This window comes from Brachyhypopomus gauderio, chromosome 3 (assembly GCF_052324685.1).
Source record: "Brachyhypopomus gauderio isolate BG-103 chromosome 3, BGAUD_0.2, whole genome shotgun sequence".
Lineage (NCBI taxonomy): Eukaryota > Metazoa > Chordata > Actinopteri > Gymnotiformes > Hypopomidae > Brachyhypopomus > Brachyhypopomus gauderio.
Genome location: NC_135213.1, coordinates 26,514,355 through 26,536,952, shown reverse-complemented (window position 1 = coordinate 26,536,952; position 22,598 = coordinate 26,514,355). Strand labels below are relative to the sequence as shown.

Here is a 22,598-nt window from a genome sequence, read left to right as displayed (position 1 = left end):
TATCATAATACGTATATTGTTCGGCTTTCGGCGGCAATGTTTGTTTGAGAGTCTTAAGAACATTAGGGGGAAAAGAAGAAACAGATTCTTTGTCAAAACGACACGTTCATTTCCCCTTTAAGGTTGCCAGTGGTTACAGCTTCCGTGTCAAAACGAAGAGAATTGACGTCAATGCCAATTTGTGATTGGTCTTGACCGTTTCCGGTGTAGCAGGCGTCCAAGGGTTGAGGAGACGAGAAAAAGAAGCTATCTGAAGCTATCTAATAAACAGTCGGATTCGGTAAGATTTTATATTATATTACTTGTCGCACACATTCGGTGTTACAGACTGACGTTAAAATTGCGTTTAGCGGCCATCCTGAAATGTAGCTTGCTAGCTAGAGATGGGCTAACTTGCTAACCGCTGTTGTGCGCTTCTGTCGTTTGTTATGATACAAATAAAGATGGCGTCGGATCTGCGGACCTAATATTTGTACGACATTAATTTTCCTTCTCTAGAAGCGTTAAATAAATAACGTATGCTGCGTTTTCATGCCGCTGAGTTTTCCCAAATGTAGAACGTGGCGCTTTGATGCATTTGGTTTGTTGTCAAACCCTGGAGTCATGTAGCCATCCGTCCGCCATTCCGCACTTCAGCTTCTAGCTGGGCAAGATGTATTTCTGGGTTGCATCTGGTTTTTGTTGTTGTTGTTTAGTTTCATTTTTGTTCAAGTACGTTATCCATTTATCTACTGCGGCGATAGGCAATGACGGTTTTTCGATATATGTGGAGAAAAGGCTTAAAATGTAGCTACATACAGTATATAATGGAAAATTGTAAGTGAATCATTTTATTAGTTTAATTTATTGCAGCCCCATTTATGGACAACCCATTAGAAAAAAAACTAGCTATGATTATTGTCATAATGACCAGCTACGGTGATAATTGTTAAAATGATACACTAAAATTTACTTATTCTCTCTGATTTCTGACTTATTGACCAGCTATGGGTGCAATTTTTATTTTATTTTTTGTAATTCATGCATCTGTAGTTGTTGGCAGAGAACACTGCTCAGTCTAGCAACTCTGTTTGAGTGAAGTGCTTTTTTTCACACTTACTAAGATCTTTCTGGTCTACAAACTCTGCCCATTTCTAACTAGTTTCCTTCCTCACTTTCCCTAGGTCAGAAGGTCAGAAGCCGCAGGTCAGCATGGCGTCGGGCAGCACGAGCAGCAGTGAGGAGGAGAGGAGTCTGCGTGAGTGCGAGCACTATGTGCAGAAGCACAACATCCAACAGCTGCTGAAGGACTGCATCGTGCAGCTGTGCACGTCCCGGCCCGACAGGCCCATGGCCTTCCTCCGAGAGTACTTCGAGAGGCTTGAGAAGGTCTCTTCCTAACACGGCTTTAATCGCATTTGCTTCCGTAGTCGCTCCGTCATGCTGCATCACGATTGTCTCATGCAGTGTAACTGTAGCTGGGGGTGTGTGTGTTTGGTGTGTGGGGGTGTGTGTCTTTTGTGCGCTCCCTGTGCGCCTGCAGGAGGAGGCTAAGCAGCTCCTGAATCAGCAGAAGGGCAGCTCTCGGTCGGACTCTCGAGAAGACGAGGTCTCCCCTCCCATGAACTCGGTGGTGAAAGGTCGCCGGAGGAGGGGAGCCATCAGTGCAGAAGTCTACACTGAGGAGGATGCCGCCTCCTATGTCCGAAAGGTCTGTCTCCTCCGCTACACAAACCACACTTCTGTGGCCATACTCATTCATGCTTAAAAGACCAACTGCAACCATTTCCCGGTGACTTTGCTTGGCCAACAAACAGGCTTGATGAACACATGCTATGGTCACGTATGTCAAGACTGTGTTTAAAGCCAAAGAACATGAAAAAGGGTTGTAAAAACTTACAAGGTCATTTTCTTTAAGGTAATTCCTAAAGACTACAAAACAATGGCGGCACTGGCCAAGGCAATCGAAAAGAACGTCCTTTTCTCACACTTGGATGACAATGAAAGAAGGTAGGCAGTCATTTATTTATCTGTAATCTCTGGAAGAGTAGTCACCTTCTAACCCACCAGTTCTTTCTTCTTTATTCTTTCAGTGACATATTTGATGCCATGTTTCCAGTCACCTACATTGCTGGGGAGATTGTTATTCAACAAGGTGCAGCCTTTACTTCTTACTGAATTTGCTACTGAATCATTCTGAACTGAATTTATTTATTATTGAATTTAAATCCCTTGCATCTTTTTTCTTTCATGTTTCTCCAGGTGATGAAGGTGATAATTTCTATGTAATCGATCAGGGCGAAATGGATGTAAGTATCACTTTGGGTTAATTGGCCTGCACATTATTCATACTGTGGATATTCCACCTTAACTGCAGTTTGCATGCCATTTGGGTTCAAATCATGTACAATGTTAATAGGAACATAACCTGCCCACTTAGTGTTGCGGCACTTCTGTTCTCGAGCCACTGTGTAGCCCCGCCTCCCAGCCAATCATTACACTGTGTTGGGCAGGTTTACGTAAATAGCGAGTGGGCGACCAGCATCGGGGAAGGCGGCAGTTTTGGCGAGTTGGCGCTCATCTATGGGACCCCCAGAGCTGCCACGGTCAGGGCCAAGACCGATGTCAAACTGTGGGGCATCGACAGAGACAGCTACAGACGAATTCTGATGGTAACGGAGCAGACCGAGTAGTACATCTCTACACACCGACCGGCAGAGTAGAAGTCTTTAATAAGCGTGTTACAAACCGCTAATTATTATTTGCCCATCCTGACCCCCTGTGTTTGGTTTTAGGGAAGTACTCTAAGAAAGAGGAAGATGTATGAAGAATTCCTTAGCAAAGTATCTATTTTAGGTAAGTATTGCTTGGGGTTTTAACGGTATAGAGTATCATTAGTAATGGAGTGTTTTATATATGTATATATTGGGTTCACAGTGCTATTTTTTAGGGTCTATGTGTGGGTTTACATAAAGTTTTGTCAGTATCCTCACTATCATTTTCTACTTTAATAATTTTTATAACATTTCATTTTCCCTTCAGTAAATCCTTTAGGTCTAGGGTTAGGGTTACTTCCATCTGAATTAACCAATTTTATTTTGGTTATGAGACATAAAATTCTGTTTACTGATCCAGTTAATTTAGGAACTCTGTGCATTAGTATCATGATGTAAAGGTGCAGTAAGTAGGTCCTGCATGCTTTTCCAGAGTCCTTGGACAAGTGGGAGCGTCTGACGGTGGCTGACGCCCTAGAGCCAGTGCAGTTTGAGGACAGCCAGAAGATTGTGGTGCAGGGAGAGCCCGGGGACGAGTTCTTCATCATCCTGGAGGTGCCATCACATTCTCTCCCTCTGCCATCACTGCCTGCTGTGTTTTTCCGTGTCTCTCATCCTCCGTGTTTTTGTAGGGCTGTGCGGCCGTGTTACAGCGGAGGTCCGAGAACGAGGAGTTTGTGGAGGTTGGCCGGTTAGGACCCTCTGACTACTTCGGTGAGTTTTTTCTTTCTTTCTTTTTTATTCTACATGTATTTACATGATGATCTTCCAGCTTTTTGCTTATATTGCATCTCTTCAGCAATTTTGTTTATGTTCATGATCAGTCACACCTTTCAGGAGTTAGTGGAGCTCCTCAGAGATGACATTCAGTGTTCTTGCTATGTGGTCACATGAGGCTGATGATTGTCTTAGCCCAGACATTCGTCAGCCTGGGAAATCAGTTCTCCTGTGCTTAGTGAAAGATAAGCCACTCCTTCCTCTGTGTCTTTGGTCCAGGTGAGATCGCTCTGTTAATGAACAGGCCCCGCGCTGCCACCGTGGTGGCCCGCGGCCCGCTGAAGTGTGTGAAGCTGGACCGACCACGCTTTGAGCGAGTGCTGGGCCCCTGCTCCGACATCCTGAAACGCAACATCCAGCAGTATAACAGCTTCGTCTCCCTGTCTGTCTGAGGCCTCCCCGCCCACACACACACACCCACTCACTCTCCTTTCAACAGCAGGGTCCACACACGCGGCCAGCTTTTATTTCTCTTTCTACTTTTCGTTGCATCATTGCTCACCATCCGCACTCGACGTTCCTTACAGAAGTGTGCATGCTGTCAAATCGAACACCGTCAGTACGTCCTCTGACACACCAGTGAAGAGTCAGACAATCAAACAGAATTTATTTTGGACTTATTTTAAGCTCTTGTAGACGGGAGATGAGAGGGGAGGAGTGAGATTATATTTTTTAAGAATTCTTTTCAAGAGAGCCCTTGCATTTTCTTTTGGCTTGCTATACTTTAATTGAAGTAGTTTTCTAAGAATAGTTTTGTAAAAAATACAAGCTGAAGTAGTTGTTCATCATCTTCTGCATCCTTATACAGTGACTGTATGCATGCTTATGAAGATCTTTATTAAGCGTTTATTACACGTTTTGCGTTCCCCAGTTTACTGTTTCTTTCACACATGTAGACGTGGTTGTTGACCGTACGTAGCACTGGAGGGGCCGTCCGCTTGTCTCACCGTCATCCCAGCTCACGGTCTTATTAGGTTTCAAGTTGGTTTATTCCTTTATGGCCCAGCAAATTTAAACTCCATAAGCAGATTTCACTCTCACTGGGAATAAAAAAAACTGGCTTGTGTCTTGGTTTTGTCTGGGTCAGTGTGAAAGAGCGCACCATTAATTTAGTTCCAAAGCCAGTGCCAAAGTGCAGGTCAGGACAGTTTTACTGTCATTATCCAAAAAGTTGGTCAAAAGCTAATTTGGAATTAGCATGTTACCAGTTTTATTCAAATTGAGCAAAAATAAAGATTGTATAACCCACAGTCACAAGATGTGCAAGTTGGTTTCTAAGCACCAGTATTAGAAATGCTGTCAGTATGTTCACAGTCCTCACCCGTGATTTTTAACGTCATTCCATTTTGTTATCAGATCTAAGTTGGTGCCATAAGGGACACATGCAAACACGCTTCTTCTTTCTGCTCGTTGTGCACAGAAACATGCGGTTGTTGCGAACTGTGTCTTTTCACAAGTTTTAGAGAACATAAAGCATAATCAGGAAAAGACCCTTAATTGTGGGGGGAAGAATTCATGTGAGGAAGGCCACCATTTCAGAATGAGGTGGCACATTGGCTCCACAGTACGCTGTGCTACAAGGATTTTTCAATCGCGTCCATTGTTTTATTTTATGCATACGCATATCAAGAAAGACTTTCAACCACACAGAACTTCAATATTTCTGTTGTTAACTGTGAGAAATGTATTCATATTAATTTCTGTTCAACTTCACAAACTTTCTGGCTTTGTTTTATATATTTATTAATGGTTTTTTTTTTATGCCCAGAACATTTATCCCTGAGTTTCTCACTCACAGTCACTGTTACACTGTACTGCACTGTGTGTCTTTATAAATGAATGGATTGATGAGTGGTCTTATGAACATGTCTGTATGAACCAATATTAATCTAGCTTGCCTTTGCTTCTGTTATTAAAAAGTACATGTCCTTGCTAGACGAGTCTTTTGAGCTGATTTTGTGAAGCCTGCAGTTGTTTGAACTGCAGCTGTTCAGACACAGTGCACCGTTTGAACTGCAGCTGTTCAGATACAGTGCACCGTTTGAACTGCAGTTGTTAGACACAGTGCACCATTTGCTTTCTTTCTGTTTTTCTACCCAAATTGTTGCTTTCCAGTGTCTTGCCCAGATGATAATCTTTTTGATATAGATTGTCCTAATGGCAGTTTAAGCAATAAAAAAAGTTATAAAAGTGGTATTAATTAACCATGTTTGTTTTTTGTTGATGTAAATAGCTGGAAAAACTCGTATGAATACATCCAGTTTTGTCAATGTAGGACTATAATATACACTATATTGCTAAATGTATTCACTCACATATGAGCTTACATGACATCCCATTCCTAATTTATAGAGTTCAATATGATGTTGGTCAATCCTTTGCCGCAAGAATAGTTTCATCTCTTCAGCATCTGCTGACCCCGCTCCGTCAGTTTATGTGGCTTGTCACTTCATGGCTGAGTTGCTGCCATTCCCAAACTCTTCCATTTTCTTACAATACAGCTGACAGTTGACTGGAATATTTAGGAGTGAGGAAATTTCATGACTGGATTTGTTGCACAGGCGGCATCATTTCACAGTTCCACGCTGGAATTCACTAAGCTCCTGAGTGTGACCCATTCTTTCACAAATGTTTGTAAAAACAGTCTGCATGCCTAGGTGCTTAATTTTATACACCTGTGGCTATGGAAGTGATTGGAGCACTGGATTCCAACAATTTGGATGGGTGATTGAATGCTTTTGGCAATATAATGTATATGTATTTTATGTGCTCACCACATAGCCACACCACAAGGGGGCAGTCCAAAACCAAAAAATGAAATATAATTTAGTTAAAAACTTACATCGGCCCAACTATAAATCACACGTGCTTGTGCCAAAACAGGTCTTACCTACAGGAGGTAAGACTGCCCAGATACGTTGGTTCCATGTAGATTTGGCTGTTCTCTACAGTTTAGCCTGATATTTTGGTTTATAGTGTTTAAACTGTAATAGCCAACTGCCTAGAGTTCCAGTTGTATCTTCTGGGAACCACGAATGGTTCACTGTTTTAATCTGTTACAGCTCTCAAAAGGTCTGAGCTGTGCAATCAAGAACACAAAACACAAGGTGCTGGGAAACGGCCAAAATGAGGCCCACCATGAAGCTCGGATGGATGTTAGGGTCAGAACAGAACTATGGTCAGAACAGGACTTTGGAGAGGACCTAGGCCACACCTTTTTGATGGTGCTTGGGTCTTTGACATTTTGACTGAGAAGTCTTTTGACTTTGGTTTCTTGATGTTTCAGTGCAATTTCAGGTTGACAATGCAAGCTTTAAAAAATCAAACATATGAGGTAAAAAGAAAAATTCAAAAACATTTGCTGCCTGTTGAATACTTCAATTTCCTAGACTGAAATATATATTTGTACATTTGGTTGGCAATAGAGTGCAGCAGCAATGATGCAGGCAAATTACAACCTGCTGGAGAACCTTCCGTCAACACTTCTTTTGCAAGAAATCTCATATCACATGCTGAAACAAAGCTTTGGCAAGACAGTGTTGCCCAGGGATACCTAGGATGACTTTGTTCAGATGGTTTCGAAATGACACTTGAAAGCCTACAAGCTGCATCCAGAAGAGAAAGCCAAGGATTACACTGTTGTGTGCTGTCTGGAATGAGAGTCATAAAGTCTGTCTGTTTTAGACGTTTTTACAGCACACATTTTACTGTGGCGAATCAACCTCACCTCTCTCCCTCTCCATCTCTCTCCAACATGCTTAGGAGTCGTTGTGTGATCATTCCAGATAATTAAGGCTCAGCTGCCATTAATAAGTGTTCAAAAGGGAGCCAAAATGAGCAGATTGTTGGACCAACATTTTTTTCTTACATTCATTATGAAAAAAGATCATAAATGATTATGGAGGTGAAGAAAACACAAGGATGAGGTTTCTCCTCGAGATCTCCGAACCAGAGACTTGTTAGAAGGCTGTTGACATTTCTGAAAACGTGAAGCGGTTGAAGATTTTCACCACATTATTTGTAGTCTTCATACATCTGCACATTTTACTGTCAGCTAGACATTTTTGCTGAACGGGCAGCCATGACTCAACGTTCCTGAGCCTCGACTTCATCTGTCTTTTCTCCTCTGCGTCCGTGACCTCGTTTTCTCCTGCTCACTCTCAGTGGCCTCCACAAAGTCTGGGACCACCACCTGCGCTTCACCCAGCCTCTTCATGCACCTCACCACAGCCCTCAGCACGTGCTCCAGCCGTCGGTCCAGGGCTTGCAGGTGGGGCTCAGTCAGAACGGGCCTGAGAGGATCTTGGTCAAGCGACTCCCGCATCACATCACTGAGGCGATACTCGGGCCGGGTCAGGAGGCGGAGCCTCAGCAGGGTGGAACGCTTGATGCTGCAAGAATATTAGTATGTTCAAACATGCTGTAGTGGCTAAAGTATGACAGCTAGTACTCGCCATCTAAGGAATGTTAAATCTAAAAAAAAATTAATATATGACTCAGCATTCAGAGTACTTATTTGGTGAATGGTTGGTTTTAGAATTACTCAAGGCCCATACCTCCCATAGAGTTCCACAAAGCAAAATGTTGTTTGTAATATTCACCATTTTCTCTGACCCATTATAACGCAAATATAATGTAATAAAATAATTTTCTGTTATTCATAAAGAAAATTCTTTACATGCAGCACTGGATCAACGGTGCCAGAATGGACATCTCATCGTGGGAGTGTCTTCCGAATCTGCAACACACACACTAATCTAGTTCATCAGATTTAAAATGGAGATGTATCAGAACATTCACTACGAAGGAACACACACCCCCTTGCATTGTCCAGATGAAGCAGAAATCCTTCATCACCAAATTTAGTAAAGATTTCGTAATGGTGTCTGTCCATGTTCCCTAAAACAGAAGAACAGTACAGGACACTGGTGTTTAATATAGAAAAGTATAGGACAATGGTGTTTAATATAGAAGGCTGTTTACAGTAAATGGAGCAAGAAGTGACTTCCATGCAAAACTACAGTACTGACTGTGGTGAGCTCACCGTGACAACTGGAACATAGAATACTACAGTACTGACTGGTGAGCTCACCGTGACAACTGGAACATGGAATACTACAGTACTGACTGGTGAGCTCCCCATGACAACTGGAGGCCATTGATTGGCTTACAATACATTCATGCTCAAGTACCTGTGAGGAAGTCAAATATGGCCATGTCAATGATGTTGAGTAGTCTGTTGCCAGAGCTGTAAGGGTAGAGGCTCTTGATCGTGTCACAGTATGAGGGATTAACTTCCCACCTGCAATAGTCAAACAGGCCTTGGAGACAGCTCCACTCAGAAATCTGTCAAAGGTCCACATCAGCCAACGGCTGTCAGAGACACTTTTGTTCAATTTATATCAGGAAGCTCAACTCATGAAGCTAGTTAAGAGAAGCTGTCATCAAAGTAAAGGGTGCCTACTTTGAGTTCTCTAAAACCTAAGACACAACATATGCTATTTCATTATTGGCATGCCTTCATCGTTAAAATGAAGCAAACAACAAAATGCAAAGTGTACGTTCTGGCTGCTAGCGTCGGTGACGGCTCAACGTACTCTTCTCTCCCAGTGAAGGTGTAAGAGCGGATCCAGGGACTGGGAATGGAAATGCGGGGAGCAAGACTCAGGCCAGGCAGGTATGCTGACATGGACCCCTCCAGCACGTCTGGCTGCCCACACACTGCATACTCTGTCTTACACATGTACAGACACTTGGCAAAGAAGCACGTGTTGTTGGCTGGCCGGGGGAAAAAAATGTGAAAGATATGTCAATTTCATGTATCGGGCTAAACAAATGTAGAGACACATATGTTTGTTGTGGACCAGTTGTAGCTGTCAGTGTAAAAATCTGTAAAGTAGAACATTGGCTGCTTAGTTAATGAAATGTCTGTGCTGTACAATTGGAATGTTGTACATCAATAATTGTTCATTTATTTTCTCATTTTGGAAACACCACACCTGGAGAGGTGAAGAAGACACTCCGGAGATCATCATTGTGAGTAGTGTACAAAATCTCTTTTGAAATGTTGATGAGTCTTCCAACCACAGGTGGAACTCTCCGGAAATCAAGGACTCTAAACGGAATGATATAAAGAATGACTATAAAGTGAAAGTGACAATAGACAAAGCAAGTCTTGTTTCACCTGCCTTGTGAAGGTTGGTATTTTTCCAAGACCTAAGGGTTTTCATGGGTTTACTGGTGTCTTGCAAGATGAACAATGGAATGACATTAAGGTAATTATGCTAGCAGTTACACACTGAACAATCATTTCTGAGAAGATGATCAAAACTGTGAAGTGATGATTTTTTAAACTTATCAGTCACTTTCATGAATAATAATATAGTATTGCAATTCATAATGAAAACTGTTTGTCTTGACACATAAAATATTCAACAAACAATGGTAACAATCAATGGTATTGCCTCACATAGCTTTGGGAAATATGATGTGTGTTTACTCATAGCTATAAACAGTGATTATTCTTGCTGTGGGGGATCAGTCCTGATTTGTCTGTGGGTGGTCTGATGTTTGTGTAGTTTATCATACCTTTAGGAGGATCTTCTGTAGAGATTAGACAGTTACAGTGGAAAACATTCATTATAGGGAGCCTCTTTTGAATAAGTGCTTATTATAGGGACTCTAAATGTTTCTGCCCTGAGCAAGATCTACCTCACCACTGCTGTATGTTTTGGAAATGTATCTGTTTCCATTCTTCTCTTGATTTAGCTGCTCCATTCACAGGCAATTAAATTCAGTTAAACTGCTGCAAAGTTCTTCGTTCTTCTGCAACATTTTACTACAAAATATGAGTTAGAAAATGAAGAGCGAACCTGTCTAGATGGAAGGCGGCGATCTCAGCGTTGTGCCTCTGAAAGTCAACAAAGTAGAAGAAGTCGTCTGGTGTCACCTCATGTCTCTCCTGTCTAAACCGGCACAATCACTGATCACTTTGAAGTAGGAACTCACATTGCAACACATGGGTCACTTTATAATACTTCACGTGGACTCACCTCATAGGTTTGAACATAGCCTTTCCAAAGTCTTGCAACTTCAAAGCCAGTTTCAGGTGATGACCACTTGGTTTGACCACTAAACGGTACAAGAGATTTATTATTTGCCAGGATAATAAGATATTTGATAAGTTGTACTATATGGTTTGTTAATTCTAAACAAATTGTAACATTTTCAGTGGAGTTTCAGTGTACCTTTTGAATTATTTAACGATTTTTATGTAGTGTATGCCTACCCTGTATCTTACTGTGCAGCTTTGTGCATTAGTGAAACTGGTACTGTCTAACGATAATGTTTCATGGGGTTGAATTGCTCAATTACACTGTGTGCGTAATGCAGACTCTTGGCAGTAATGGCTTAATTACACTTTTGAAAATGTATTTCTTTATTTTACTGGCGCTTGCGTGCCCTGTGCTTGACTGATGGCGTTCCCTGTGCTTTGTCAGAGGCTGTGGCTGGCTGTGGCAGGCTGCCTCCAACCTCGAAACCACACCGCGGTTGCCTTCTTTTAGCTACTCCGAGACAGTCGTATTAACAGTTCAAAACAGGTGAGTCATGAATTGCCGCAAAACAGCACACAAATTCCAGATCCTTGCAGAAACTCAAAAGAATACGACGCCTCAGCCAAAAACAATAACAAACTACAGCGAAAAAGCTGAGAACAAGGACAAGAACAAGGTCTTTTGCCTGGTGATGATAACGCTTCTAACTTTGATCCATTATGAAGCATGCAAGAGTGTGGTAGACATAATTTTTTATATGTAAATTAATCGTTTAAAGAGGACAAAATTTTGTTTAAAAAATATCACAGATTAGATTTGTTGCTGCTGTTGCCGTGTTTGTGTGATTCTAAGAGGCTGGTCTGGTTTGAGGGGAGAGTGGTGGAGCTACACACCACGATCCCAGGCTCCTCGCTACAGACCGGCTGCTTTCTACGGGTAGTGCTCGTTTGCAGCTCTGGGGTTATTGCACTCCAGTTGAGGGCCTTTATTAAATGATACGGTATCCTAAATGCCCAACAAAGGCAGTGGCAATATAGTCTAGGCTACACTACAACTTCTTAAATGAAAGCAATGGTAACAGACATTGGCCGGAGGGGCGCAGGGGCGAGCAGCTTCTCTGCTGTAGACCGTCGAAGAGCTCAGACTGGTGCGGAACAGTAAAGACTTAGAGACATAAAAACTTACCTTGAGAGCAGTCGCACGCGCCCTTTAAGGCCTTTTCATCTTGAGTGTAATCTGAGAGAGACAAAGGTGCCACCATCAGACGCTGGTACCTGACGCACGAGCCAGCCGCGCAAACAGGTGCGCACATGTCGGTATGTTCGAGTATAGTACAGTATAACCTAATCAAACAGGTGAATTGACTTATGTTGAATTATTCGTTTAAATTCTAGAAACTTATTGTTTTCTCTCCGGGGCGACTTTAGAGGAACATTGAGGAGATTGCTGTAGAAAAAACTTGCAATCGATCATGTCCTGCTTCCATAATATTTAGGCATTGCACATTATGACTTAGTAATTAAAAATAATTATTGCAAATTCGTTCATGAAAGGAAATAATCACCTGCGCCGATGACGGGGGCGCTATGCATGTCCTGCAGTAACAGGTCGATGCTGCGGTCGTCGCCGGAGTACAGCGCGTAGCGGCTGATCCCCCAATGGAATTTCAGCCAGTTGGCTTTAGGGTCAAAGGTTACAGGCTGTTCAGGCAACGAGATGTTCGACGCTGCCGCGGCCTCAACGTACAGCTGCTGCTGTCTGAGGAGAAAGCATTTCACTGTGCTTACTGATGTCCAGTGCAAACCTTGACAGAGTCCTACCGTAGCACAAAGTGCCAGGTGAGGTTGGTGGATTGCTAACTTAGATATCAGCAGGTTTTCAGAATGACTAGTAAAAAGGACTAGATTTTAACCTCCACTTTTTGATAGACATGACATTTTTTGGCTTTGATAAGAAATATTGAAGATGTCACTCCCCACAGGCAGGGGAGTTTGAGTGTTCACAGTTCCAGGTGTCTTGAAGCTGAAGTGTTAAAAACATGGGATTATTTTTATTATTTAATTTTACTATTTATATTGTTTTATTATATTATTTTATTATTAACAATAACATTGTTTGATGTCATATATATTTATACACCAAATGTTGTAACCTAAGCATCTAAAATCCTATCTTACAAATGACAGCAGCAGGTTGTCTTAATATGATGCTGGTACAGCTTCCTTTTCTGTTCTGAAGATATTTGCAGTTGTGTACAGGTTGCTTGCTGATTTCTTATCTAAATAGCGTATCACTTCATCCTTGCATGCACAGCACCATCACCTCAAAGTATCGATCCTCCAGGCTGCAAATATTTGCTGCCCTAGCTTGAAAGCTGTCAACGTGACCTTTCCAAAAATGGTGTAGAAATGACGTCCAAAAAATCTCCCACACATGAACCTGTGCACGAAACCTCAGCCAAAAACCCACAAAACCTCTCGCCACGTCCATCTGAGCTGCTCCTATTTAAACAGCACTTATCCTGGATTGGGTTGCAGTGTGGTGTGCCCTGGATGTGGGGAGGTCATATAGCTTGGACAGCCATGTTGATATTATAACCACACCATAAGCAGACGGGGCTGGGAGCCACAGGAACTACTAATGACTCTTACTCGGTTTCCCCAATCAGTGACGCTAACTAATCAGCAAGTCAAAAACCACATGCCAGAGAGAGATTACACAACACAACCTGAATTATAGTATTCAGTGGTGGGCAAAGATGACTCAGGATTATAATTTGGGGCACTGTTCCAGTAGGGGCCATAACAGTTTGGCTGTACTATTTTCCTTCTACTATTAAGTAAATGTAGCTATTATTCGAATATATTTCTAACCAATAACTTTGTTTTGGTGTGTTTGCAATGTTGCTTTACAATTAAATGCAGCTACAAATAATACATATTGTATCATCATTGAAAAGGGCATTCTATCTTCACTGGCGCTCAAGGTGTGTGAGGTGTCTGTGGTTCCAGGTACCATGATGTTCTCATTTAGACTGTGGCCAGAGGTGAACAGGGGAGGCTACAAATATAATGTCCTACAATTTTGTACACTGAGAACCAGACAGAAAAATGCTGCATCTGTTCTCATACCAATGAGAACTATAAATATTAATATTATATTTTCATTGCTTCTACATTCTATCCAAAAATCCAAAAACACTGCAGATGTTTTTATACCATGAAGGTCATCAGTGTTGAATATTAATTTTGATGAAGCATTTGGGCAAATACACTTAAGCTGTGTGTGCATGTGTGTGTGTGTGTGTGTGTGTGTGTGTTTTGGGGGGGGGGGGGGGGGGGGGGTGGTGCTTTGTCAGCCTCTGTGACCCTGTACTCTGAACAGTCCTGAGCCACAGACGAGCTCCACGTGTCCTAATCCACAGTGTTCAAATATCTGCACTTCTAATCGCTAACCTCAGACTGGCAACACTCTGAACAGCAATGAGAGAGTGACACTCTTATTCAAAAGAGAGGTTTCCTTTTACCTCTTACCAACATGTTTCTCTCCATCAGCTCTTTTCCTCTTATGTCAGGGAACTGTGATCAAATTAAACATTAACACCTCAAGCAAATCAAATGAGACATTATAAATGATGGTTTTAGTGTACAGTCACCAAACCATAAACTATTATCTTTACATCAAGCATGTTACTTGTTAGATTAGTTAGGCATACTTGTCTTGAGTGAACTTGATTGCTTTCTGTTTGTGCACTTTTCATGCATGATTTTGTTTACACAGTGAGTACACAGTGTATGCCCCATACTGTTTGCAGTACATTTTGGGTGAACAGCTAATCTTATGAACACAAGGTGAACGTTAACACTCACCTCTCCCAACGGGTCACTTTCTTCCTATAATAACCCAACAGCTCCTCTTCTTCCAGTAGCCTTTCATTTGGAGATAGCTCTGGTACACGGATGTTGTACAGAGGGTGGCTGAGAAGCCTCTCAACCTTGGTCCCTTGCTCTGAGGTGGCGTCGGGTCGTTTCTGGCGTGCCCGTCCTCTGTGCTCTGCGCTGCTGTTAAACCCCTGGCAGGTGCAGCCACTCCTGGGCAGGAGATACCATGCTCGCAGCCTGGGCATGAGCACAAAGTAGGCATCTACTGCCAGGATGGAAGCCAAGACGACAACCAGCAGGAGACGGTCCCTCCTCATGCTGGCCGTCAGCAGGGATCGGGCCAGCCTGACCACGCTCACCACGGTCGGAGAGACTACACTGCTACAGCGCGTCAGGTGCGTCTCATTTGGAAGACGGAAAAAGGGTGATCTACTCCAAGCTCTCTGGTCCAGGATTCAGAAGGCCATCTCACTCTCCCGGTCTCTTGGGTGGATGTTTTGGTCTGCTCTTGAGAGTAGCTCCACGGGATTTTGGTCGCCTGCAGGTTTGGGCTCAGGCTGAATGAGGCAGTGTGGGCGCACATGTGTGTGTGTGTGTGTGTGTGTGTACCGTCCTCTCCAGCGGCAGCCTGAGACTGAGCCCTCCGCCACTGTTCTGGGCCACTCTCCCTTCTGACTTCAGCGTGGATAAGCACTGTGCTCCTCACTTCTGGGCACCAATCCAGCTGCACCTACTTCCCATGTAGACACATCCCTCTGGCCAAATATACTCGCACACAGTCACGGAGCGGGGAGAGCGTGAGTGACAGAGATGGAGGGATAGAGGGCGGTCCCGTGCGAGCGTCAGCACGCGTTGTGTTCTCATCGTGTGAGATGACAGGAACGCCGCTCGGTTTCTCTTTGCTTTGAGGGTGGCAGAAGGAGCTTTGAACGAGCCACTGCCACAGAGCGCTGGAGGAGAAGAGCAGACGCACAGGGCATTTCCCAGCTCAGCTTGTGCTGCTGCTGCTGCTGCCATGATATTTTTGAACATCTGACATTTGTTTGTTTCTCTGTGCGTGTGTGTGTGTGTCCTCCAGTAAAATGACTTTGAGGTCATGTGCTATTGAAAATTGAGCTATTGTCTTAGTGAGAGAAAAATCAGCAAGACACTGAGGTACGAAGACCAAAACTGCTGCACTAAACCAAGAACTATATTTAACCACAGCCAAATGCAGCTCCACGAAAGGGTCAGTGTGCAACTCCAAAAACACAGTGTTGTTTTAGAGTCTGTTTCAGTCTTGATCTCAGACAAATAGCTGTGACAGTGGTTAAATTAAAAAGTGACAGAGGTGAAATAATAAAAAAACCTTTCTTGTCAAGGAAACATGGCACAGCAACTGCAGCTGTTCATGTTGTTGATGTTTCCAGATGTTTAGCTGGGGATTGTGTGTTTGGGTAACACCCTGTCTGTTACTACTACTATTTTGTGAAATCATCGCTGGTAGTTTGCCAGGGATTTAAAGGAACCAGAGTGGGAGGGGTGTGGGTGAGGTTAGTGTACGCTGGTCTGGAGGCAGAGTGGTCAGGGACTTTCTCCGAAAGATGTGTTCAGGACTTTACTCCACCTGCGACATCAGCTGTAGAAAAGTGAGATTATTCGACGGCTCTTAGGTTTTGATTAGTTACAGAACAGACACTTTCCCCCTCTCTTCAAGCATCAGCAAAAGCCTCAACAAGATTCCTCATTCCTCAAGATTCCAGTTATTTTCATTTGTGCTCATGGATTATTTACAGAGAGCAAGTCTAAAGTTTCCAAGAATTTTTCCAGCGCATAACACCATGTCCAGAGTTATCTTTTAGGAGAATCTTGAAAATAAACTGCTCCAAAATCTTTAAAAACTCTGGAAAATATTTGGCTATTGCCAACTACTAAAACAACTATTAAAACAAATTTGTAATGTTTTTGACAGGGGCAAGACGAGAGAGATTTTAACTTAATAATGTCTGATAATGTAGTTCTAATGCCTTCTGTTAATGTTGTTAATGGCCTGTACAGTCCCCCAGTTCTCTGGACCCCACCTCCTCTCTCCTTTCCTGTTCCACTCCTATAGTCACAACCAAATGTGGGTTGTATAAAATGCATTCCGTCCGGATCGGGAGTTTCCACATTCCCCGACGAGAGCTTGGGCCAACCTCAAGATTCCGACCTCGCGAGTTCGACCTCGTGTTTTTTTTTTGTGTGTGTTTGTTTTTTCTGGACTAATTCACCCTCATGACCTTCCAGCTTTTTTCTTCACTGAATGGGCAGAACGGCTGACCAATCACAGCACAGTCTGCCGTTGCTTTCGGCTGAGGTGCACTGGAACGCCTGCCAAGCTACGAAGAGCAGACATGGCCGCTTGTTGCAGGAGAATGTGATGAGTGTGAACATAAAACTGTTCCCCGAGCATAGATATACTGCCAGGAATACAGACCTGCGAGTCCGAGCCTTGTGCAGCCACCTTTTGTTCATGTAGGCGAAATACATGTGTGCCTTCAAGGCTAAAAATGGCGAAATGTTTTGAAAGGTCTCCAGCAGGAAGTTGAACAAGCACATTCCAAAGTTGGAGTAAAACACAAAAATGTGATGCACCCAACCTAGCAACCCAACCTAGCAACCCAACCTAGCAACCCAACCTAGCGACCCAACCTAGCAACCCAACCTAGCAACCCAACCTAGCGTTTGTGTCCACACCAGCGTTTGGCAATGATAGAAGTATTTTTTTCCTGTCTGCCTGTATAAGCCAATTAGTCTCTGTAGTGGCTCTCTCTGAGCGGAACTGCAGACAGTAATTGGTATGTGCACCCACCCCAAGGCCAGAGCAGACAGAGGAGGCAGGCCACAGTGCACACACAAACACAAAATGGGCCCTTTGGCCTGTGAATCCAGGATAAGTGAGAGATCCGGGGCAGGACATGTGGGCAGATACACCAGCTGCAACTGAAGTTTGTTAGAGGCATTTGGGAATGTTTCTCAAAAACATTTCTCCAAAAATTCCATTAAGACAATATGGAATTAATACATATCAAAGGACAGAATTAAAGTGATGTAAGCAGAACTGTGTTTTGCAATAAATCTGCCTAAATATTTATAATATTTAATTCATCATTATTCATAGCAGAGAGGATACTTTATTGTTAAAATAATTCTGTTTATACAGCTTCAAGCTATGAAACAGAAGTTACCATAGTTATGGCTCTTTGTATGTACTTCATTTCACTTCATCCCTAATACGACCAGGAGCTAACATTAGTACATTTATATCTTGTTTTGGGTTAATTGCAGCATTAGTTACAAACACAAACATTAATCTTCAGTGGTCATGCAATTTAAAAAGTGTAAATAAATAACTGCTATGATGAAACATTCTAATTCCACGGCCTAATCACTGAAGGTTCCAGAATGTCCAGAACTGTCACTTGAAAGTAAAGCAGAGCTCAGGTCAGTTGCTCGTGAGTAACCCTGTGATCTGCTCAGCACCTCTGGCCTTGTGGGAATATCCTCCGGTTGGCTCATCTCCTGGAAAACCAAGACAGTCCGTAAGAACATGGAAAGACACTAACGTTTGAAAGCTTCTGGATATCATTTGGCATGGTGAAAACGGGCCCCAGCAAGCTTCCCTTCATTACTGGCAAAGTGTGTGGGAGATGAAAGAAAGAGTAAATCACAAAGTCATGCTGTTCCAACTGGTCAAGGGACAGTATTTCCTGCCCTTTTAACAGCCTTAAGTGCAAACAAATTAAAAGTGCAAGCAGTCCTCTCAAGCAGCATTTTTCTAAAGGCTATAAAAGGCATTTTCATTTGTCATTTTTCATTTAATTTGTTTTCATCTCCTTTTTAAAGACTTTTAATCCCTATGGTGGCAACCCAGGCGAAAGCTCATCTTGTGCAATGTGGTTGCCATAACAATGTCTCCCTCTCCTAAGCCTGCCATGATCAGACACACTGGCGCACGCCTCCGCACTCTCTCACACGAGCTGTCACACTCGCCCCTGCACACCCTCTGTTTCTCACTTCTTCTCTGGCCCTAAGTGCTATAGCCTCCAGGCTTAGACCAATTTGAGGCATTTCAACTGCTGAAGCCAAAATGCACTGTGCGCCGAGCTGGGCATTGCAACAAATCGACAACAAATACCAGACACATCACCTACCACACCTGCACTGAGTCATATCACCTACCAAACACATCACCCTACCACACCTGCCACTGAGACACATCATCAACCAGACACATCACCTACCACATCTGCCACTGAATCATATCACCTACCAAACACATCCCCCTACCACACCTGCCACTGAGACACATCACCAACCAGACACATCACCTACCACACCTGCCACTGAGACACTTCACCAACCAAACACATCACCCTACCACACCTGCCACTGAGACACATCACCAACCAGACACATCACCTACCACACCTGCCACTGAGACACTTCACCAACCAAACACATCCCCCTACCACACCTGCCACTGAGACACATCATCAACCAGACACATCACCTACCACACCTGCACTGAGTCATATCACCTACCAAACACATCACCCTACCACACCTGCCACTGAGACACATCACCAACCAGACACATCACCTACCACATCTGCCACTGAATCATATCACCTACCAAACACATCACCCTACCACACCTGCCACTGAGACACGTCACCTACCAAACACATCACCTACCACATCTGCCACTGAATCATATCACCTACCAAACACATCACCCTACCACACCTGCCACTGAGACACATCACCAACCAGACACATCACCTACCACACCTGCCACTGAATCATATCACCTACCAAACACATCACCCTACCACACCTGCCACTGAGACACATCATCAACCAGACACATCACCTACCACACCTGCACTGAGTCATATCACCTACCAAACACATCACCCTACCACACCTGCCACTGAGACACATCATCAACCAGACACATCACCTACCACACCTGCACTGAGTCATATCACCTACCAAACACATCACCCTACCACACCTGCCACTGAGACACATCATCAACCAGACACATCACCTACCACACCTGCCACTGAGACACGTCACCTACCAAACACATCACCCTACCACACCTGCCACTGAGACACATCACCAACCAGACACATCACCTACCACACCTGCCACTGAGACACGTCACCTACCAAACACATCACCCTACCACACCTGCCACTGAGACACATCACCAACCAGACACATCACCTACCACACCTGCCACTGAGACACGTCACCTACCAAACACATCACCCTACCACACCTGCCACTGAGACACATCACCAACCAGACACATCACCTACCACACCTGCCACTGAGACACGTCACCTACCAAACACATCACCCTACCACACCTGCCACTGAGACACTTCACCAACCAGACACATTACCTTCACTGAAACATTTCACCCTACCACACCTGCCACTGAGACACATCACCAACCAGACACATCACCTACCACACCTGCCACTGAGACACTTCACCAACCAAATACATCACCTTCACTGAAACATTTCACCCTACCACGCCTGCCACTGAGACCCATCACCTACCATGTCTCCTACTGTGAAAGAGGTGTAGAATAAAGTTAGTTGTTATTTCCCAGACAGAATCCAGAGAGATTTACTGGATTCTTCTCTAATCAATCCTGACACACTAACTGTCTTACAGCATGTCGAAAGCAATCCCACGATTCATAAATCATTTGTGACATAAACCTACATAAACATTTATAAAGATTTAGTTGAGAGAAATTAATAAGGCAGCTTTTTCCATTTTTGATTTTAAGCTGAGAACACCTACGTCAGGTGACGTACATTTTTGTAGACATAAGGTTATGACACTTTCCTGGTTGAAACGGCACAGCGCAATATCACAGCTGACAGAGTGAACTGACACTGACATAGGTCCATAGTGTCAGAGTGACATGATGCTGATAATGTGAAACAGCTGGCCACATAAGGCTTGCTGGAACCCACCCAGTCCTCTGACATGGCTGCTGGTCATAAGACTGCTGTGAAAATCTCCTCAATATCACCTTACCTCAGTGTCAGCCTGCCTCTGACTTCATTAGAATGCATGGCCTTACCATGAATATTAATAACAACCTTATAAACAGCAAAACAACACTTATTTGACATATACGCCTCAGTAAATACACCTAACACTTTACTGACAATGAAAATCATTTACAGATAATTATTTAATGATTATTGATAATAACTAATCTCATGGTGCTGCTACAGGTATTCAAGAAATCTTATCAAGTTAATAAGAAATATATAAAGTTAAATAACCAGAGAATATACAGTATATACATACAGAATATATGAACGTTTGTTAATAGTAATTAGTACAGTATTAGTACTAAATAAGTACAGTATTACTACACTTTCACTATTAGTATCAATGTCATATCAATGCAAAGCCTGTTTTGAAGTGTCAAAGTTTGTTCAGATTGTTGAGTTTGTTCAGTTTTCTAACTAGCCTCACTTGGTATTCTCATAAGGAGAGAAACATGTACCTAAATCTGTCAAGGACAGTCTCTCTTATACAGGTAAAGTGTTCTACATTATATTTTCATGCTAACCAAAGTGCCAAGCACTAAACTTACTTTTCCAACCAACTTACAAGCTATGACACATAACTGACAAACCAGAACCACAATGGACTGCAAAGTTAGCTTTCATAACCTAATATATCATTTCACATATAAAATTTCAACAATGATAACAGCCTTTCTGATTGATGACGCCTCTTGAAACCAGCTTTTACAAACACTTATAAAGGTGGATATCATCATGAAGGGCATATGGAGATGTCACGTAGATGTATGAAAAGCACTCTTATGTACAGTGTTATCAGAGAAACTAACCACTGTCTTGAGTGCTTGAAAAGGTGTGCACTCATTGCCAATGCGGTATAGCTTGGTGCTATCAATGTCACCGAACACCAGTCGCCTGTCTTGCCTGATGGCCATCTTTTTCTCCAAATCCAGGGACATGTGATCCCATATTGTTTCCTGGGTAAAAGTGGTATGTGTAGACAAAGACCATGAGGAACCATAGTGAGTGAAAATTCATAGATGGCATTAAATAAGACAACATTCTTCACTGAAAAAATACAAGGTGCTTAAGAGAGGAGGATAAGATTTGGCTAACCTTGCTCTGAAGAACAGGTGAAAAAGAATCAGAACTGCTTAAAAGTTCAGCTCTGCTTTCCCTGTTTGAAGTATGCAGAGACGGATGTTCTTCCGGGTTTGGAACAGATGCTGCAAGCACAGTCAGTGTACTGCTATTACCATCTAGGTATAATCTAAACCTCAAAATACACCATGTCAAAATAGCAAAAAGTGAATTTTATTAGACCCATTGAGCCATTTTAGATTCATAACAACAACTCAAATACTATGACCCAAGTCCAGGCTACTGGGAGAGTTTTGCTACCTAGAGAGAAGGTAGGAACTCTGAGCACGAGCAGAAACCTTACTTGCCATATTGTGATCGTCTAGACGACTGCACTCACTACAGACCGCACCTGGCATGGTGGGAAGCTCTGCTAATCGCTTGTTTTGGCATGGCAGAGGCTCAAGGTATTCTGGGACCTGAAGCTAAGAACTAGGCTTTATTTTCAGCCTGTCTAGACTTCTTTAGTTCCAAACACATCTGAAAAAAGTGCTGATTTCCACAGGGCAGAAGGTTCAGAAAGAACCAGGAAGAACCTGAGCTCTAAGTCATTGGGTCAAATGCTTCAGGGTCTCATTCATTTTATTAATACTCAATTTTCATATAAGGTGGGTCTAGTCTTAATTGTCTTACAATGATTGTGATGCTTTGGTGGAACTCCAACCTGCATTCTTCACTTCTTCATTCTAAGCACTTTAAGTGAAAAACAAGCTTACAGACTCATGACTCATGGTTATGAGTAATTAAGGGCAAGCTGTTATGAAAGACATATAGACCATGCATGGATATGTGTGTGTCTGCAGTATTTTTTTCTTTGCATTGCATGTGATCTGGCCAACCTGTTTGTTGACAGAAATCTTTACTGAAGATCCTATTCACTCTGGCCGATCCCCTTGAAC

General features: G+C 43.0%; 3 protein-coding genes across 5 annotated transcripts in view; 1 reads left to right on the top strand and 2 right to left on the bottom strand.

The window, feature by feature from the left end:
* Positions 1-148: 148 nt before the first annotated feature.
* Positions 149-5,724, top strand: prkar1ab (protein kinase, cAMP-dependent, regulatory, type I, alpha (tissue specific extinguisher 1) b). Its single transcript, XM_077000805.1, has 11 exons — positions 149-280; positions 1,164-1,368; positions 1,523-1,690; positions 1,898-1,989; positions 2,073-2,134; positions 2,242-2,288; positions 2,493-2,651; positions 2,775-2,835; positions 3,187-3,308; positions 3,386-3,467; positions 3,750-5,724. The coding sequence occupies exons 2-11, from the start codon at positions 1,192-1,194 to the stop codon at positions 3,920-3,922; spliced, it is 1,143 nt and encodes a 380-aa protein (XP_076856920.1). The 5' UTR covers positions 149-280; positions 1,164-1,191; the 3' UTR covers positions 3,923-5,724.
* Positions 5,127-15,405, bottom strand: fam20a (FAM20A golgi associated secretory pathway pseudokinase). The gene is made up of 11 exons (XM_077000797.1): positions 14,455-15,405; positions 12,150-12,343; positions 11,771-11,821; positions 10,583-10,661; positions 10,403-10,495; positions 9,530-9,645; positions 9,128-9,308; positions 8,723-8,832; positions 8,348-8,429; positions 8,209-8,268; positions 5,127-7,921 (listed from the first exon to the last, which is right to left on the bottom strand). Exons 1-11 carry the CDS (start codon positions 14,781-14,783, stop codon positions 7,639-7,641), a joined length of 1,578 nt encoding a protein of 525 aa, XP_076856912.1. The 5' UTR covers positions 14,784-15,405; the 3' UTR covers positions 5,127-7,638.
* A 2,202-nt stretch (positions 15,406-17,607) lies between these two features.
* Positions 17,608-22,598, bottom strand: part of LOC143510920 (cilia- and flagella-associated protein 337) — a 19,826-nt gene continuing 14,835 nt past the window's right edge. For 2 of the 3 annotated variants that reach the window (XM_077000794.1, XM_077000793.1), the window contains exons 17-20: positions 22,539-22,598; positions 21,676-21,785; positions 21,390-21,536; positions 17,608-18,006 (exon numbers count right to left, since the gene is read on the bottom strand). The exon at positions 22,539-22,598 is cut by the window's right edge and continues 101 nt beyond it. In XM_077000794.1, the coding sequence (XP_076856909.1) occupies positions 17,869-18,006; positions 21,390-21,536; positions 21,676-21,785; positions 22,539-22,598 (455 nt within the window). In that variant the 3' untranslated portion in view covers positions 17,608-17,868. Of the gene's footprint in view, positions 18,007-21,389; positions 21,537-21,675; positions 21,786-22,332; positions 22,393-22,538 lie in introns of those variants that run through there. The other variant, XM_077000795.1, reaches the window with a different exon arrangement.